This window comes from Rutilus rutilus, assembly GCF_951802725.1.
Source record: "Rutilus rutilus genome assembly, chromosome: 17".
NCBI lineage: Eukaryota > Metazoa > Chordata > Actinopteri > Cypriniformes > Leuciscidae > Rutilus > Rutilus rutilus.
In genome coordinates this window covers 21,368,650-21,389,664 of record NC_140230.1, presented here as the reverse complement: position 1 = coordinate 21,389,664, position 21,015 = coordinate 21,368,650, and the positions used below count along the sequence as shown (strand labels likewise).

Below are 21,015 nucleotides of genomic sequence, written 5' to 3'. Positions count from 1 at the left end.
TCAGAGCAACACTCAAACTTTTTTTCCTCTTCGGTTCGGTGTGCGCGAGGCAGCGCTACCTGCTGGTAAGCCAACCCAGTGATCAGGGTGAGGTTACCTTCACGCGAGCCACCGTCACTGAATTCCCCAGCAACTACAAATCAAGCAGCCTTCTGCTATCAGGAAACATTATGCGCCAATCGTCAGCATTTCACGCACGCTCATTCGAGCTCCCCACAAGCCATCATGAATAAGAGAAGAGGCACAACGTGATAAGAATGAGACATTTTATTTATTTATTAACAGAGGCGAATTTAATCATTCTAGTAGTGGATTTGTTGATGTACTAGTCGATCTCACAAAGTAGTGTCCAGGTTACATTTTACCACCAAAATCAACAGGAAAAGAGAAATGAAAAGGCCTTTCCAGCTTTAATTATTTTCATATTGTGGTATACACATAATTTCTTATTTTCAGGGCAATTAAAGGGATACTCCACTTTTTTCGGAAATATGCTCATTTTACATCTCCCCCAGAGTTAAACAGTTGAGTTTTACCGTTTTAGAATCCATTCAGCCAAACTCCGGGTCTGACGGTACCACTTTTAGCATAGCTTAGCACAGATCATTGATTCTGATGAGTCCAGTAGCATTTCTTTCAAAATGACCAAAGAGTTTCAATATTTTTCCTATTTAAAACTTGACTCTTCTGTAGTTAAACCGTGTACTAAGATCGACGGAAAATGAAAAGTTGCGATTTTCTTAGCCTATATGACTAGGAACTACTCTCATTCCGGCGTAATAATCAAGGAACTGTGCGGCTGTACCATGAGTGCAGCAGGCGTAGTGATATGACGCAGCGCCTGAAAATAGGTCTAATAGGTTAGACAAACTTAGTCCCGGTCACGTTGGAAGAAGTTACCGAGCTGGGGACTATTTTCATATCATTACGCCTGCTGCACCCATGGTACAGCCACATAGTTCCTTGATTATTACGCTGGAATGAGAGTAGTTCCTAGCCATATAGGCTTAGAAAATCGCAACTTTTCATTTTCCGTCGATCTTAGTACACGGTTTAACTACAGAAGAGTCAAGTTTTAAATAGGAAAAATATTGAAACTCTTTGGTCATTTTGAAAGAAATGCTACTGGACTCATCAGAATCAATGATCTGTGCTAAGCTATGCTAAAAGTGGCACCGTCAGACCCGGAGTTCGGCTGAATGGATTCTAAAACGGTAAAACTCAACTGTTTAACTCTGGGGGAGATGTAAAATGAGCTTATTTCCGAAAAAAGTGGAGTATCCCTTTAAGCTCCCCCATTTCTCATAAAATGCAGTCTTATTCGTATTAATGTAACATGAAAAAAAATATATACATTTTAAAGTATTCATTCATCATGGTAACATTTTTTGTACAACCTCTAATTAAAATGGATTGATTTGAATTAAATACTTGCAAAAAACACTGTACTAGTTAGAAAAAATACAATAGCAGATGAATTAATGTAGAAATTAGAAGGGGTGGGGGGGACCTTGGTTAATTGCTCTACAAATAAAGAGAGAAAACAAAGAGTTCTTAAAGTAGATGTATTTATTTTACGCAATTTCTGCAAAAAAATTTCCTCTGGTTTGGGGTCAAATGTGACCTGAACATTTCTTGACAGATTTCGTGAGATTCACCCAAATAGAGCAATTGGTGTGTATGTGGGACAGAGAAAGAGAAAGAAGAGAGCACGTGTACTGTGGGGTCCTATAAGCTTATACATGTCAAAGTGCTTTATGTTCTTTCTTGATCCGCACAGCTGTCAGGAGAGCCACAGCAAGAGAAGAGATTGTCCATCCATCTTTATCCAGACACACCCTCTACTCCCTGCCCTGTTTTCATCCGTCTTTATTGACAGTCGGATCACAGCAGCGGAGCTTCTTCCTTCACTTCTGTTTTTAAAAACTCCTCTACTTTCCCTCTCTTCTCATCAACTATTAAGTGTTGAGCTCTGTTTGAATCTCTCTCTGTACACCCTCAGAATGGCCTCACACACAAAGGTGAACTGGCACTGGAAAACAAACATGCACACACAGCATAAGTAATGACAGCACATCCAATAAAATCAGTTTAAGATATTCAAACTTCTGATCCAGTAGACGGATCCAAAAGTCCTTTTAGCCATTCAGGGTATGATGTTGCATCTAAACCACCATGAGTGATCACTATTTCCCATAGTTCTAAATGACCTTTCTCTTTATATGTCATTGGCTGCATCCAAATATCATGTAGTCTCTAAGTAGGCGGTACTTGATATAAGAATAAGAACTTACTTTGCGACTGTTAAAGTATGTTGTACATAGTATGAACGTATGTTGAGTGAAAGTAATCCGAACATACTACATCTGTCATCTTGTCATTGTCATGTGACTTAGAGCGTCAATTGTGTCGCTTCACTGGCATGCACAACTCATCTCCTATCACATCTCCTTCACAAAAAAATTCACCTATCATATGGTAGGGAAGTATGGATATTCAGATACAGCCATTGCAATTCTTAATTATTGACAATATAAATTCATTTATAATATATATGACAATATATAATTCTTTGTGAATAATTCATTCATTACATGGCATCAAAAGGAATTGTGATCTGTTTGTTTGAACGGACCAACTGGACTGGACAGACTGACACTGGCTTAACCAATTATAAGAGTTTGAGGTGAAACTATCAGTTTGTTAACAGAGAGAACATTTGAAAAACTGTTTGTTGGTGCGAAATGAGTGACATTTCAGCTTTAACTTTTTGGAATGTCTGCGTGTGCGTTTGTACCGGTGTCTGAACCAGCATGGCCCTCTGTTCTCTCATGAATGTAATGATCTCTAGGGGATACACTGGCTTTTCCTTCTCCATCAGTGTCATGGCGGTCTCCATGGTGATCAAAACTCCCGTCCGCCCGATTCCAGCACTGCAGAAAAACATTCTCTCAGTAAGATGAGCACCTGATAACATCTGTGTGTCTGTGTGCTGGAAGTCCCCTCACCTGCAGTGGACCATAAGAGGCACCGACTCCCCTCTCATACTTCTCATTGACTGGACAAAATCCAGGAAGTCTGAGGAATCTTCTGGTACCCCATGATCTGGCCAAGCAACATACTGCAAATGAGTGATCGAACGCTGCTGTCCCGACTTTGGAGAAAGAAAGAAAGAAAGAAAGAAAGAGAGAGAGAGAGAGAGAGAGAGAGGGTGAGGCTGAGTGCAAGAGAATGCTTGAACGAGTTTGCAAAAAAGCAGACAAGTCTAAACATGCCTGTGTTTTGCCTTTTGCAGAAGGATATTTATATGAAATATTCCTAGAATGAGCATTAAGGCTTTTTGCAATAAATATAAATCAATCGAATTAAGAAATTTTAGTTAAGTAATTACCTTATAATAATACTAATGCATATGGTGATTGCCTATTTACTTTACATTTGCATAAGCGATTAATATATTAAATACTGTCATGAGTGCAAAAACTTCGTACACATGCTTTTCTGTTGGCATATACGATCATTTTCACATCAGTGTCTGCCTTTATAAATCCCATTTTGTTCCTCACTTTTGATGTAGGATGAAATCCATTGAATTTAGGGTCAAATCAGATTGGTGATACATTTTATAAATGAGGCCCCAGTATCCTGTCATTCTTTAAAACACCATTTCTGCTCAGAGTTACCTAAACACACTGACATTTTAATTTCCCCTTCAGCTCTATCATGATCTTACAAGTGGGTGAAAGAGAAGAAGTGATCTTTAAGTTCTTGAATATGAGTCACAGTCTGAAGGCCAAAGTGGAAAAAAATAATTCAGTTGTGGTGACAAATCGGGCAGAAAGGAATAATTGGTTTGCAATCTGTGTGGTACGAACAATCACTCACTGGCATTTTTCCTGTACCCCCCAATCATCTCTTTCCTCTCTCCTTTTCTTTCTTTTTTTCATCTCAGACACACACACATACCCTATATGGACGAAAAATGTGTGATGTAACCTCCGTCTGCTGTCCGTGCTGAGATTAACTCCCACCAACAGAGACAACAGATGGGTCTCAATTCTCCAGCAATGATAGATTGTTTGTGAAAGTGTGAGCATGTATGTGAATATACATGTATGCTCTGGAACAGAGCGGTACGTGACCTGCTTGCCATCGCAAATAAACGCTCCGACATGTTGACACTCTCGCTCACACATCAAGCTTTCACATAAAGAAGCTTAAAGCCAAATATCTGTTTTAAATGAAACATTAAACAAACTTTAGCGTGATAAGACTGACAGAATTTTGCCAAAAATAAGACTAGGATTAAAAACAGAGGATTTTGTCCTCTGCATTTAACACATCCAAGTTAGTGTACACACATTAGGAGCAGTGAGTAGTGAAAACACACACACCTGGAGCAGTGGCGTGGCACCCGGGGAGCAATAGGGGGGTTCAAAACCTCAGTCGTTTTGCAGTATTGAGAATCAAACCCACAAGTTTCAGGTTATAAGTTTGACTCTCTAACCATTAGGCTATGACTGCCCCTATTATACAAAACAACTGTGTAATAATGGTGTAATACCATGAAATTGCTTGACAAGTGAGGTTCTCTCTCTTGTGATGTCTTTGCTGTTGAAGCAGGACGTTTGGAAGGGGCATATCACCACTTTGAACTGTGACTGAATGTCATACTACTTATGCTATTTCTTTCTATAAAGATAAAGATATTGCAGAAACACTAAGAATAGTATTATAGTATACTATTCCAAATTCAAACATTCTAGCCTCACCATTTACTCATATACATGTATAAAAGTATAAACTCTTACTCATATACTCCTCCTACTTCTGTCATATATAGTATAAGAATAGTATTGGTATGCTAATATGTTATTCTGAACTCATCCATGTTTTGTGACTAACATACTAGTACACTATTATTTTTCTCTTATAAAGATATAGTATAAGAAAAAGAGCATTTCTGAATATTGTCATGGTTTGTGTCTATTGGTCAGGCATGCTACTCTTACTATTTCTGCCATATATTCTATAAGAATATTAAAAGCAGCAGGATAGTAATATTCAGAATTTTGCCATGGTTTATGGCTAGCTCATACAATGTTTCCCTTATAAAGATATAGTCTAAGAATAATAGTATGCAAGTAGAAGTCGTTTTAGAAGTGTGCTACTTCAGTCTATGATTTACCACCTGCTAGTTGTGGCAGGTGGTATTAGGGGGAGGGACATTCTCAATTTACAGAGCATTTGATTGGATAAATATAATTAGTGTAGGATGATGTTTTCTGAAGGATGAAGATTGTTAAGTTTAAAAGCGTACATATGCTAAAAGTGCTTTTTCTCAACTTTTAAAAGGACACTGGCATATAGATGGCCTAAAATAAGCAACAAACTCTCATTTTGAATGCAAGTGGTCTTTAACAGTGAGCGTTGTATGCTATATGATTTTTCTTACTGCTCCTCACAGGGGTGGTGTCCGTTTAAAACTATGTATGCTGTTATTGTTACCTGAGTATTTGTGAGTGTTAGTTCTCGAGTAACGTATGCCAGGTTACACTCCTCTGAGTGACAGCACACCTGAAGATACTCATAATCCCTCTTTTCAGGGGGATGCGGCCAATATTGATGGCACTTGGTCTGTGGAAATGGAAGAGAGATTATTGAGCACAACACAGCATAAAATAAAAAAATTAACAAAAACACACAAATGTGCTCCCTCCCTCTCTCCCTCCCTCACACACAGAGTTTATTAAATCATCCCTTTGGAAAAGAATGCAGAGTGCTTGGTTACCAAGCAACAGTCAAGCCGAGCCGAAGAATACGGAACTCACAATAAGCTGTCCTTGGGGGACTGGAGGTGTGTGATGGGTATCGTCTGATTAGGTGTTATGTGTGTGCGCCTGCTATGTTAGTGTCTTTTTGTCGTAAAAGTGAGTGTGTGTGTGTGTGAGAAATGTTAATGTTTATTAATATTGCAGTATTGAGTTAAAATGTAACTCACATTGTGTGTAGTATTTAACCATTTTCGTTTCATGTGTGTGGAGAACACGTGTGTGCAAATGCATTGAAGTACCCGTCCTCTCTCAGTCAGTGTGGTTAGCATGATGATGACACTGACGTCCTGCTCCCACACACTCCTCCAGAAGTGTGTACAGGTGTGCGGCAGTGGACCCTGAGCTGCTATGTACCTCAAAATACAACCTGCTGGCTCAGTCTGACACACACACACACACACACACACACACACACACACACACACACACACACACACACACACACACAACCAAGTCTTCAATATGTCATCGAGAGCCAGAACTTTTCTATTCACAACTAAATAAAAAAAAACAATGAAAAATTAAATATTAAATAGAAATAAAATGAGGTAGACCGATAGTGATCCATACCTTCACATGACTGGCATTGATGTAATCATCCCCCTCCTCCTGCAGCACCACCCTGGTGATGTCATCTGAAAGAAAAGAATGAATGAGCAGAGAATGAGGAAGAGGGCTTTGCGGATTATGTGAAAACACCTCCTCCGACTAGTTTTAAAGAGCATTATGCCTCATTCGAAAATCGAAAGCTTATACACAAATGAATAAAATGATACGTTTGACCTTAGCCCTAATCTAATCCAGTGTGGTAGCTTTGTTCAATCTCATCATGGTCATCCAGTAGCCACTCTCTTGTTGTAAAATACAACTTTGCTGAAAATTCTTTGAATTTTCAAATGTTCTTTTGAAAGCTCTTTTTGAACTTTCAAATGTTTCTTTGAACTTTAGATTGTTCTTTTGAACGTTCAAACCCCCCAAAAAACTTGTTAATTATCAATTATAAATGGAAAGTTACAGTCCTGGATGCTGTTCAATACAGTGTTCAAGCCATGCTAAAATACAAGATAGTGTAACAGCTATGGCGCAAAGCATATGCTCACCTAGCTTACATTACATTTATGCACTTGCTTTTATCTAAAGTGACTTACATTGCGTTTGTAAGTCAGGTTGCATGACTTACTTAGCTTGAAGTTTTAATGTATTTAAAATAACTGGGGTTGGGTATTGAAACAGACTTCACAAATCAATTTTCGTTTCAGTAAAGATACATTTGGATAATTTTTTCTTAAGGAAAAACTCTAAACCAATGCTGTAAACCATACAGGTTTACATAAACTATTAATTAATTCACTATTTATTTTTAGATGAAATAATCAACAACAAAAAAATTAGTTGTACACAAACATTTAAATTGCACATAAAACAGTTTTTATATAAACTTTCTTTATATTTTAGTTTCTACTACAATTTGTTGTTGAAATATAAACAATGGCTAAAGTTATGGCTGCTACAGAGATCTGCCATGCCACATTAAAGAGCGTCAAAATTACATTTAATTTTCGATGAGAATCGATACTGGTTCATCAAAATGAAGATCGATTATAATCTAGAAATCAATATTATTAACTCAGCCATAAAAGTACTCATTTTGTAGAAGAAATAACACTCATTACTTAGCTATATTGTGAACATAGTAGGAGTTACAGGCCGCTATTATTAATTTTAGCATGTGGTAAATGTTCTTGTTTGGCAAAAAAAGCAATACAACTTACATGGTAATACATCTTTGTACCGATTCTTGTCCATATTCTCAGACTGCTTTGCACAAGACATTAACATTCCCTCTTTCTTCCTGTACAACTTCTGAGAGTAGCAAAACACACATACATGCACGGATGACAATTATCAGCAATGCACACACACGCCAACCTGAGACATGCAGTAAAGTGTTTCCATGCCCCAACCTCAAAGTGCAGAAGCAGCGTGCCAGTGACCAACCCCCTCTCCAGACGAGTCATGGACTCCTCTAGTGTCTCTCCAGACAGCTGGGTGGACAGTGGGGGTATTTCACCCGGAAGAGTGAGACCCTCACCTAACTGTAGGGTGGGTTCGGCTCGCAAAGAGATACCTGTAAACAAATGCTGTTTGCCGTTTCTGATTGGACGTCAAAGATAAGTTAAAACAATGAATCCCCCTCAAAACACATTTGTCTTGCCCAGATATAAAGACACACCTTTGCGGCGCACCAGCAATGCAAGTTCCTTGCTGTGCGACTCTCGGCTCGCTTTGATGAACATGACCACCTGCTGATGTGTGTGTTCTGAAATGTCCCGCCCATTTATCAACAACACCTGATCTCCCTCCATCAGTGGAGGCACACAGCGACCAGCCTGCAACATAGCCAATATTTGTACAAATGTAAAAACCAATAACCCATTCATATTCACAAGCAGCCGGGATTTTTATGGCTTACCGGAGATGCGGGGTTAACATGAGAGATGGCCAGCGGCATCTTCTGATCCACGCCTCCCTAAATATTAGCCAAACAAAATTCTGATGCATGATCTCCCAGACAAAACTCTATTGTAAAACAATTTGAGCAACGATGATAAATACGCAAACTATATCATGTACCACTACCAACTCACTTTGACATTGAAACCAAACTTCCCATCTTGGTCTGGGTCAATCCTCATTAGCAGCAGATCTCCATCAGCGGTCACACTCTGTACACATAGGACAGGAAAAGGTTCCGAAAATGCTAGCTACAAAATAGTGAAATACTAGCATATATTCAGACATTGTTCACAACATTCTAACAACAAATAATACAAACAACAATCAAGGGTTTTAAACGTGACCTCAGAATATTCTTCTTTTGTTGGTAGACCATCTCACTCTAAGCAGTTTTGCACACAAACTGATAGCCTGACAAAGTTGTCCAAACGTCTGAGACAACGATTGAAAATGCAAAATTATACTATCGGCATGTCATTTTGAGTGAAAAGAAATTAACAGAATGTCTTAGTATTTTGTCTGTCCTCAATTTTCTTTAATGACAGCAAGCAGTTGAGCTGCTTGATCTTACAAGTTGATGATCATATTCAATTCAATTCAATTCAAATTTATTTTCAATTCAAATTTTCTCCAGCATGATTTGAGAATGATCCAAAGAGCATTTCATTTTGTGTCATAACTGATTTTTTAAGTTTCTGAAATCCTACAACTTGTTTCCCTAGTCAAAAAAATAAATAAATAAAAATAAAAATTCATTGTCTTCTCAGACTTTCATTCACAAAAATTCATACGATTTTCAGTGACTCATCAACATGACTGTAGTATCAGTGTAGTGTGGGTGCTGTGGTTTAGGTCCTGAGCCTTTTGTTGCATTCAGCAACGTTTTGATTGCTTGTCTGAAATCCAATCAAGCGGTGCTCCTGACCACATCACAGATTATTATAGATTTATATTAGATTTATTTAGATAAATCTGTTCCAGGGTGAATCTCATGACACCTGTCAAGATTCAAGAACATGTCTGATATTGTTCAGTTTACATATAAAAAAATTAAGCCAATTTTTAGGACCAAAAATTCTCTCTCAAAATTACAAATGTATTCATTTTTGCGATATACACATGCAAAATCACATGCATGGCCATTTTCCATCCTCAATATGACTTAAAATGGTCACATTTTGCTGCCTTGTCCGGAAGAAATGTCTACTGGAATAAATTACAGCACTTTTCTGCATTTCTGTATAATCTGCAGACCTTAAATAGTTTTTAACTGCCCTATCCATCAAAACAATCCACACTCCACAGTGAAATGTGCCACAGGGACCTTCTTCATTTCAACCACTCATTTTAATGCAATGATCCTTTGGAAAGATATGCGGAGAAGCTTTGAAGTTAGACCCTGTTGTGAACCACATTTCCCTTGATCTTGCATCATTTGTTATTATGTACAATAACACTCACCTTATCCCAAACGTGCAACTCATCTTCTTCGGTGATGACGTCATCACTATGAGACCAACTACCACTCGTCCTCCCCTCCTCCTGAGTTTTCCTTCAGTGTAATCAGTTTTAATAATTTACTATAAGCATAAGTACAATTGAATACATATGTATGGTTGCAAGACTGTGTGCATTTGCAAATGTAGAGTAAATTTGCCTGTAAGTATAGAACACGTCTTCACTCTCAGTCACATAGGTAATTTCATTGGTCAGGTTGTCCACAGATGATGGACGTGGCTTACGGAAGTCATGGCGCAAACGAGGACTCCGCCTAAAATAAAAGATATATTCAATAAAGACACTAAACCTTGTATTAACCTTATGAGACCTAGACCTTATACTACATCATATGCAGCGTCTGATATATAAATATTAAAATGTATATAAAATTTTATATAGTGTGTGTGTGTAAATCTTACATTTTATATTTATGTATTTGTATTTATATATCTATAGATATAGATATATTTATACACACACACACACACACATACATACATATACATATATATATATATATATATATATATATATATACATATATATATATATATATATATATAATTATTTTTTCATTGTTGTTGCAGAAACTGATACTTTTTTCAGGATTATTTGATGAATAGAAAGTTCATAGGCACAGTATTTATTTGAAATAGAAATCTTTTGTAACATTATAAATGTCTTTACTGTCACTTCTGTTTAATGTAATGCATCTTGCTGAATAAAAGTATTAAAACATTTTTTTCAAAAGCATTAAAAAACTTTTTTTTATCTTACTGACTAAAAAATACATTAAATAGCTTTCATTAATTGCTATAAAGATGAAATACATTTGAGTGTATCTGAGCATTGTTACCAGTTAGGCGTGTTGGGTGGTGACCGTGAGGGTAGACTCTTGGTCTCTAGGTGTTCCATTGAGTTGGACCTCACTGCAGGGTTCAACATTTTCTCACCAATCAGTTTTCTGTACAGTGGGATAGAGCTTGAACAAAAATAAATGCCATTAAACTCACACTCATTTGGTGGAGGCAGCAATGAACTCTAATTAACTCCAGCAATAAAGAACACGTCGTGACTCTGCCTGTGTACCTAAGTTTTGAAGTCGAGTGAGAGGGTTTCCTATTGTAGAACGTATGGTGGTCCACACAGGATTTCCACACGTTCTTACAGGCACGTGAAGTTGGCATTAAGAGAGAGACCACGTGGTTGCCTAGCTCACCCTGTATAAAATATAAACACACAAAATGAGGAAAAGCACAAAATAAAACACAACTAAGATGTTGGTTTTGTGGTATTAAACATCTTTGAGGCATTAAGTATCTGGCTTTAATATGGTAATTCCTGTATTTTGTTTTTGTTTCAAAGTATGTGAATGACTAAGCATGGATATCTTACATGTTTCCGGCGTAGGTGGACAAAGAACCTTTTTCTTTTGAATGAAATTTTGATGATGTTAATCCTGAAAAAATGCAGTCGTTCAAAAAGCATGCTCCTCATTAAAAACAAAGTACACCAGAATCAAAATACGGGGTACAGTTTCCAAGACTCTTAATTACACAAATAACAGTAATTCTACTTTTTCTGCAGTGTTTGTGCCTCATCCATTGTAATGATAATCACAGTACAGATTCAAACAGAGCTGTAGCTCTGTCAAACAATTTATAATAGCTATAAACATCCATTTAAGATGCTTAAAAAGGGCTTCCATAAAGAACATAAATCAAGCCTATACGTAATTAAAACATTCAAGAAAGGATCTGATTGGTCAAAACTCACCATGGGAAAAAACTGGAGCAAATTAAGTGGCAAAACAAGGCCACGCCCCCTGATGTAATCCCCACCCAAAGGGCAGGGTTGCTGACATCCTATAGACAGGGATTTAAGAAATTTTATTCAATAGCTTATCAACACTGCCCATTATTTCTTGCCCTTTTGGAAGTATGAAAAACGCAGGATTTTTTAACCCAAATGGTACCTGTGTGTGATGTAGCTCCACTCCATACAGGTCTAATGTTCTCGCTGTATTCAAATAGCACAGCTCAGCTTCACTCTGAGACAGACCTCTGAAACACATTTAGACATTTATTAACTGTGTGTGTGTGTGTGTGTGTGTGTGTGTGCGCGTGTGCGTTGACATACTTGTGCTGTGGATGCAGCGACTCCACTTTCAGAAGGAACTCCTGGTCTTGGTCAGGGAGAAAATGGGTCTGACTGAGGTATCCGGCAGGAGTTTCAGAAACATAGTCTCCAAGCTCAGCTGTCAATCAGACAGGAGTATTAAAATGCTATGTTTAAAACAGTTATTATATGTGCTTTGCTAAGTAATCTTCATTTTTGACAGTGAACTCCTGTTGAAGACACATGCCTCTTCCAAGCACAGACACATACTCTGCAATATCAATGATGTTTCTATGGCAGAGCTGCCAATCACAAAGTGAGGTGGTGTCATTTTCTCAACTTACACTGAACAGAGTAAGAAGCCAGTACCACAGCTGAGCTTAAAGGACACTTTAATCTGCAATAAAAACACACCATGATATTTTGGGATACAAAATATATTGTTGTGACATCAGTGATTTTTTATAAGTATTTGTCAACATTATATATTTATATTGTCAGTTAATATTTGGTATTTAAATGTCCATAGATGTGTATTATAATTCTTATTTATACACAATACTGTGAGCTTTACTCTGTAACCAGAGCCACCTGTTTTTCAAGGATGATGCAACCAGCATCCCGCATCTATTATAATGATGTGGGTTGCTGGTATTTTTGATCATTCAATTCATTTGATCATTCAATTCATTAAATAATAATAAATAAATAAATAAATAAATAAATAATAGATATATAATTCCTCTGAAAAATATTTGGTATTCTTATAATTTAAACAAAATACTTTTTCCAAAGCAGATTTCAAATAAATGAATAGTTATCCATCTTTTATAATGTAAATTGTTATGATACCTAAATTCAGTTGTAGCATATCATATACATTTATAACATCTGCCATTTATTCCGTTTATCAGCCATAACATGAAAACCTTTATAAACTCATCTGCAATTAGAATTTGATATTACTTTCTCATTTCCACTACTCATTCAGTAATAATGAATGGCACAAAGTGAGTAATTTACAGTAGTATGAAAGTACAAGAACTACAATACACTACAATTTTAAAAGAAATTTGTACTTTTTTTAGCAAATAACAGTAAGCCATTTATAATATTACAAAATATTTCCATTTAAAATAAATTATGTTTTCTATTCATCAAAGAATCCTGAAAAAACGAAGGTATTTTTAACATTGTTAATAAGAAAAAATGTTTTTTTGAGCAGCAAATCAGCATATTAGAATGATTTCTAAAGAATCATGTGACACTGAAGACTAGAGTAAGATGCTGAAAATTCAGCTTTGCCATCACAGGAATCGATTACATTTTAAAATGTACTAAAATAGAAAGCAGTTATTTTAAGTTGTAATAACATTTCTCAACATTAATGTTCTTACTGTATTTTTGATCCAATAAATGAGGCTTTGATAAGCATTAGAGACTTTGAATCTAAAATTGTACAGTAGTATAGATGCAAAAGCAAATCAACATTTACCTGCCCTCACAAATGTCCTTCTTAATCTGCAAGAAATAAAAATGCCTGGAAAACAAAATAAGGGTCAGACAACCTCAGACAATACATTTCTGTCTCATTTGCACATAAGCAGGGAGATGTACCTGGTCTGCTCATGCTGGAGGGAGTTTGGATCAGAGATGAAGAACCTCACTCTAAATATTAAAAAGAATGGAGCAGAACCTGAGGGAATAACAGTGGGAGAGAAAAAGCAGAGGACGCGGTAAGAGGAAAAGGATCCAAAACAAAAATAGTAAAGACAACAGATATTCACTGATCAAAGTTCAATGTAAGCTCAGTGTCATACTACCTCTAAAAATGTTTAGGCAATCCCCCAGAAATCTAAGCAAATCCATTAAATCATAATTTGGAGTTTAAAAAGCAGGTGGGCACTGAAGCGTGAGCAGCAAACACCGTCTCTGTCTTAATGCGTGCACGTCACGTCTGATGACTCAAGTAAGTTGATTAATTAAATCAGCCACCTCCAATTCTCATGAGGAAAACAAACAGGTGTCTCCTGATGCTCTTTTAGGGGAAACAAAATTCTTTGTGCTCATATGATTTAACTCATGTTACACACTTATCAAACATGTGCACTCTTATTATGGTTATGTCTGTGATTGATATCTAAGCTTGTGAGAAATCTGTTCCCTCAGAACTTCTGCAGAAAAGCCCCGCAGATTTCCACAGAATTCTACATATCCACCAACCCTTTGTCTGTATCATAACTGCATTTCTTTGCAAGAGTTTTAAAGAATGTGGATTCAATGGTAAAATCCACAATATATAAAAATCGTGAGTGAAGCTGATAAAAACTTTTATATTATGGCTGATATCTTACCAATATTACATACTATATTATTTGGTCAAAATAAGTGAAAAAGAAAGCTAAATCATCTTAAATGCTACAAGTGAATTTAGGCGTCCCAGCATTATATTATACATTATGAAAAACACAGTCATTTTAACAATGGCTAAATATTGCATTTAACAGTGTTATTTAAATTATTGTTTTTTAAATTAACTTTAAATCAACATTAAATGATGGCAAAGAGGAATGTAAATGTAAAAATAAGGGGAAATGTGCATGCAAAATTAAATAGCCAATATTCTGATTGTCCAACACAATTGTCACTTAAACAAATCCATTGACTCCAGGTTGCCAACTGTATCTGTGTCTAGTTTCTCTCACCTTTCAGCTGTTTCTTAAAGGGTTTGTTGGGGTCCAGCCACCTCTGAAATATAAACATATAATCAGTTATCACTAAAATGTTTCTTAAGACAAGGCATTACATTTCTCTATTTCTGGGTCACAGCAAGAAACACTTCTTGCTCACTTGCAAACAATCACACATTCAGTTACCGGAGAGCTGGATGTGTCCTCACTGATCTGCAGGCTAAAGTATTGTTTCTCCACTATGTTTAGGTGTTCACAAACCAAGTTGAACAGCAGATGACCAGCATCATGTTTCTGTGAAGCAATAACACATGCTGTCCCATTAGGAATTGTACCAGTTTCCCAAACCAATATTTATAAAGTGATTATATTCTACATGGTTTAACATAAGCTACAATGACAAATATCAAATTACTGTATGTGTGTAGTGGTCAACCAATATAGGTTTTTTGCAATACCTAATGCTGATATTAATATCTAGAAAGCAGGGTCGCCCAAATAATTCTGATACATACACTACTGCAAAAGTTTGGGCTTTTGGAATTAGTTCAGAAATCATTCTAATATGCTCAAGAAACACTTATTATTATCGATGTTAAAAACTGTTGTGCTGCTTCATATTTTTGAAATATAAATGTTTTATGATGTAAGTCACTTTATTATCAGCCAATATCAAAAATATCTCAAAATGGCCAAATATCATTTAAATATAACTGCCCTAATCACAAACCAATTAACATGAATCAACATCTAAAAACCTTTTTAATTTTAACTCATTGCTCCACAGTTGTCAAGCAGAGTCCTCAGTCCCTCTGCCCTTATTTCTAACATCCTGTCTAAGAACCTATATTCTGTTGACTCCTATATGACTGACCTATATGTTCCTGTCTGAAAAACATGCATGTGTGCACATAAGTGTGGGTGGGTGTCAGAATATGAAGCCAAGGTTGCAGCAGTGCAATATGGAACATGAGAAGAGAAGCACCAGTGTAATATCCATCTCCACCCTCTAACTGCCAATAAAGGCAAGCTCATACACACATGCACATTACCCCTCTCTCTCCAGGGCTTTGACAGACATATTCGCTCATCCAATGATCCCAACACATCTGTATACATTCTTATACTCACACTGGCAGTAAAATTTTGGGTTGTGCCATCAGGGAAGAGCACTACACACAGTAGGCCAGAGCGTGGCATGTGTGTATGTTTGGACAGATCAGCACGTCCAAGAGCAGTGATCTTGTTTCCAAGCATGCACCATGGGGATGTCATCTCCTAACACTCTCACATATACACACCTGCCAAAACAAGGAGTCAGACAGGTTAAACGCAAGAACTTATTCCAAATGTGAAGGTGATGATGACTCCCTGTAATAAAATAATGTGACGCATGATAGAATTTCTGTACATACCGTTTCAGTGTTATGAAACAGATTTATACAGCGCATATTATCATACCGTGTGCAACGGACATGTTTAAAAACATGTTGGTCCGATGACGAGACCTCAGCAAATCCCTTATAACTATAATTATACATCCTGTCAGCACAGTGCCTATGACACATGCCGCAATAAGACGTAAAAAAAACCAACAACAAAAAAAAACACACACTTTAGGAAAAGAAATATAACACAGATTTAGTGATTTTAGAAACAGTCGGTCTGTCATGCTAAAGTGTGAGAGGCACCTTAGGCATTGATAACATCAGAATGGAGCTGCATGATTTGATGTCATCAACTTTCAGAATTAAAACGGACCCTTTTTAAGCATTTGGGTTTCATTAACTCTCACTTAAAGAGATTGTTCACCCAAAAATGAAAATTCTGTCAATAATTACTCACCCTCATGTGGTTCAAAACAGTCTTTCGTTCATCTTCGGAACACAAACGAAGATCTTTTTGATGAAATCTGAGAGCTTTCGGTCCCTCCATTGACAGCTAAGCAACTACCACTTTGATGCTTCAACAAGTTCATAAAGAGATGGTAAAACTAATCCATATGAATTGAGTGGTTTAGTTCAAATTTTCTGAAGAGACGCGATCGCTTTATATGATGAGCAGATTGAATTTAGGCTTTCATTCACATATAAACATTCATCAGCTCACACATCAGTTGTGGTAGAAACAATGAGGTTCATTCTCGAGTGTTGCGCAGCACGTTTGAGCTAGGTTTGTTCAAGCAGGTTCGGTTGAGCTTATGTATATATGTGAATAAAATCCTACATTCAATCTGTTCAAATGACCGTGTCTCTTCAGAAAATTTGGACTAAACCTCTCAATTCATATAGATTAGTTTTATGATCTCTTTATGAACTTTTTGAAACGTCAAAGTGGTAGTTGCGTAGCTGTCAATGGAGGGACAGAAATCGCTTCATTTGTTTTCCGAAGATGAACGAAAGTCTTACGGGTTTGGAATGACATGAGGGTGAGTAATTAATGACAGAATTTTCATTTTTGGGTGAACTAACCCTTTAATCATCCTTTTCTCTTCCTCACACTCACACACTCACACACTGAGTCAGACTCTCTAGGTCTAAACATGTTCTTGCATTGTTTTTCACACTCTTCTTTTCTCCCAGCAATGTCCAGGAATGTGGACTATTTTACTGCCTGAAGAGGTGAGAAAGAAGAAAGTTCCTCACTGCTGAGGGTGACAGTGAGACAGAGAAATAATTTCTCTGTCCACAAATACAATAGTAAAAGAGTGAATTACATTGAAAATCTCATTCCCTATATTGTCCTACATTGTAAGAAAGTGATCAAATGCAGATGTTACGGGGAGTACAGTCATGCATCTGTCAAGGCCAAATTTATATTGAAAGCAGCTTTAATCTTCAAACACACCAGCTGATTTATTGTTAGTAGAAATGACAACGTTCATTAATGTCTTGCTAAATGTGTATTTTATTGGATATATTGCAATATCAGTGTCCTCATTTGTAAAAACGATACATAAAGTTAAAGTTTTGGGTTAGCTCAGTATTTTATGGAAGCTTGTTTCTGCCTTTGAATAAAAAATAAAAAAAGTAATTGCGATTTGTTTTGAACTCTGACTTTTTTCTCAGAATTGTGTGATATAAACTCACAAATGCGAGTTATACAATCAGAATGGCAAGATATAAACTTCAGTTGTAATCTCGCAATCGAGAGAAAAAGTCAGAATTATGAGATAGAAAGTCGCAATTACCTTTTACATTTTTTTTTTTTATTCTGTGGTGGAAACAAGCTTCCACAGTATTTATAATTAGCTGCATGTAAAAACAATACAAGTCTGTCCCCATTTAAGGCATATTTACATCGCCAAGTTCAGGCTGCTCTGTGTCTGGCCAAATTTAAGTGTACAGACATAAAGCTGCATAACACCCAGACTATGCTCTGACCCACCTCAGCCCTAGCATCAGTGTGTGCCGTTGTAAATGTGTTTATGCTACCCCTGAGCATCAATGAAACAGTCTGTGTAAAGACAATTATATGTCACTTCAGAAGCGTTTCTTTGCCACCTTTAAAGTGTAAATTTGGCATTAAACAAGTAAACATGAGTGTGTGTTGATGCTTTGGCAATACTGTATGCAAAACAGTCACATCAATAAAGTACTTTGTAATTTGAGAGAGGGAAATGGTGGGTTTGATACAGAATTTGATACAAACATATTATGATGTCCTATGGAAATACTATGTTATTTGATACAATTATGACAATTCATGTTAACAGCCTGAAGTTACTTCAAATGAATGAACATAAAATCACTCTTTTATATTCAGACCTTACCTTACAGATTCTGATCGTGTACGCTCTACGGGTCTCTTCAGCAATTGCAGAAGTTATATCTCTGAGACTAGGGAAATTACAGTGACCTAACACTAAACAGGCTTAGAGAGACGTTCACCTGGTTTTGCCAACCTTTCTAACATATCAAACACACTTCAGAGCCAGAGGGCTAAAATATATGTTTTACTTTCACTCACACGTTTGGAAACGGTCTGGGCTGGCGATCATTAAAGGTTAATGTTTAGCAGTAGCTCAGTTGCAAAGCGCTACACGCTCGAGCTCATTTGATAGACGGTATTTACGAGGAACGAAGTGTAATTTACTTAAGACAATACTTAATAAAACAAAAGCCTTTCCGACCATAAATACCGTTATGATATGTATTTGAAACACGAAAGCAAGACTGGACATTTCAACACGAGAAAGTTTCTGTATGAGACACGGGCTTTTCTGGGTGTGACGTCTCGCATTTCTGACTCAAGTTCACGCTGATCTGCGAGGGCTCGGGCATTTCTGAACCGAACTGTCACGAACCCGAAGGAGAGAACAGACAGTCCTGCACCAACATTTTGGCTCGAACGAATAGCCTACATATATCAGATTAAACGAAACAACAATTATGGGGGCTTTATCGCGATGTTTTTAAAACCCATCCAAGAGTGAACAGATTTGTTGTTGTTTTTGTTAAAGCCAAACAATCGTCATTTGGCATTTTCCTACTTCAGCCCACAAGAGTCCAAATAGAGCAGTGCTATAGCACAGAAAAGCGTCAGAAAGTTACCTGTTTGAGGTGTTCCCTATGTCTCTGCGATGCTAGTGGTGCTTAGTCCCCGTGAAGAGAGAAAAGTTTCCATGTTAAGGCGGTCATAGTTGCAGGTGTCGGTAAACTTCCGGAATATGTTATTTTTTCTCCGGGTTCCTTCGGGAGGGCAATCACGTCGTCACTGTGCTGACCACGAGCGCAAGATCTATCTTAAACATGTAGCAAAATGTATTGTTATTATGTTTCCCTTCTCACTGATACTAGTGTGATTACAACACACCTTTCACAAATTTCCTAATGTACATGTGATTGTCAACCCACACATGGAGACTTCCGAGTTCACACGAGCCTTGCTTTCTAGGCGTGATTCGTATTGTGCGTGAACTCTCAGGAATGTCACGGGTGCGCGCAATCTCAGGTGCGTGTGCACTACGTTAGGGCGCTGCCTGCCTCCCGAGTCAATAAAGCACACCTGAGCCCAAAAAAAAACAAAAAAAAAAACACTGCTCATGCTTTCTGATAAATTTTTTTTTTTTTTTTAAATAAGTCGACCGCCCAGCTAAACATTCACAAACAATGTATTAATTGCTCTTTTCTTATTACTTTCTTACTTAAGAAAACAGTTACTTCTTAAGGATGTTATCTTTTTTCTTAAGATTGTTCTTAAGACAAACTTAAGAAGAAATCAAATTTTGATTCTTCTTAAAATCATGGTAAATAACTTATTAAAGTTAGGATAATCTCCAGCTTGTCTTAAATCCCCAAAAATAAGCACTACAACCTTTTAGCAGGGTTCCTCAAATCTGGCCCTAGAGGGCCACTGCCCTGTTTAGCTCCAACCCAAATCACCTGAACAAGCTAATCAAGGTCTTCAGAGTTACAAGTATAGGCCTATGTGATTTTCATTAGAATCTGAGCTAAACACTGCAGGGCAGGGCCCATCCAGGGCCAGATTTGAGAAACCCTGCGCTTGAGTACTCTGAAGTGACAATGTCATTATTATGCAAGGCATGACTTTTTGCTAAATTTGATATTCAGTAACAACTGTACAAAACCAGATAAAGAAATGAGCGCAAACATGCAACAGACCACTCTGTTTTGAGACGGACTCTTTACAAATATCTATTTAAAATAAAAATGTTAAAAAAGAGTGATAAAGCGCTAAACTCCCACAAGTCTTATGAATGTCCTAACTTCTTTCAGAAGAAGAATTTGGTGAATTTAGACCCTCTCATGCTGGGAGACCAGCTAGACCAGTTTAAGGTCAAACCTCAGGGTTATAATGGTGGTATAGCCAAATGACTTATGGGAATTCATAGAGCTTTTACTCATGATGAGTGAGTTATGTACAAGATAAACCATATAGAAACTTATGGCTACATATAGAAATTTTAAGGAAATTGAACCATCTTGTTTGCACTATAAAGCCATGTTTTGTTTTTGTTTTTTTGCAATTTGTTTCTCTTGTGCCCAAGAGATTTTAAGTAATTAAAGATTAACATTTAGCCACAATGTTTCTGGTCTTGCAACAACACAAGCAGCTTAGATTAAAAAAAAAATTGAGGGTCTTGTGCAAATGTATTAGACTAGCACAAGTTTTTGACATTTGACAACATATGTTTTAATTGGTTTCCATGTCTAAATGAGGCACCGACCTCAGGTGATTTGTCTTGTTGTGATCAGGCAGCATTTAGTTAAATTGGGATGCACAACAGCTACAATGTGATATCTTATTGTTCTGAGAAATGTGGGTACATGGCCACCAGATCACTCAGACTTTTTGTTTCTACAGTAGATTGTTAATTTTGTCACCCAGTGAGA

The 21,015-nt window shown here is 37.0% G+C and overlaps 1 protein-coding gene across 1 annotated transcript; it reads right to left on the bottom strand.

Moving 5' to 3' along the window:
- Window positions 1-253: 253 nt before the first annotated feature.
- On the bottom strand, window positions 254-19,592 carry ptpn3 (protein tyrosine phosphatase non-receptor type 3). Its single transcript, XM_084435481.1, has 28 exons — window positions 19,475-19,592; window positions 19,213-19,399; window positions 15,791-15,960; window positions 14,846-14,953; window positions 14,675-14,717; window positions 13,587-13,665; window positions 13,465-13,509; window positions 12,314-12,366; window positions 11,991-12,108; window positions 11,827-11,914; window positions 11,628-11,716; window positions 11,247-11,310; window positions 10,941-11,071; window positions 10,708-10,833; window positions 10,009-10,122; window positions 9,813-9,903; window positions 8,483-8,560; window positions 8,308-8,364; window positions 8,068-8,224; window positions 7,799-7,962; window positions 7,607-7,697; window positions 6,405-6,469; window positions 6,074-6,214; window positions 5,509-5,637; window positions 3,009-3,154; window positions 2,798-2,933; window positions 1,292-2,032; window positions 254-472 (listed from the first exon to the last, which is right to left on the bottom strand). Exons 3-27 carry the CDS (start codon window positions 15,932-15,934, stop codon window positions 1,952-1,954), a joined length of 2,538 nt encoding a protein of 845 aa, XP_084291607.1. The 5' UTR covers window positions 15,935-15,960; window positions 19,213-19,399; window positions 19,475-19,592; the 3' UTR covers window positions 254-472; window positions 1,292-1,951.
- Window positions 19,593-21,015: the final 1,423 nt, after the last annotated feature.

Coding starts and splice junctions, on each gene's coding strand:
- ptpn3 (XM_084435481.1), bottom strand. CDS start 15,934: ATGACATCCCCATGGTGCATGCTTGGAAACAAGATCACTGCTCTTGGA. Junction 6,470..7,606: donor GTACAAAGATGTATTACCAT/GTAAGTTGTATT, acceptor CTTTTCTTTCAG/ATGACATCACCAGGGTGGTG. Junction 6,215..6,404: donor TCAATGCCAGTCATGTGAAG/GTATGGATCACT, acceptor TGTGTGTGTCAG/ACTGAGCCAGCAGGTTGTAT.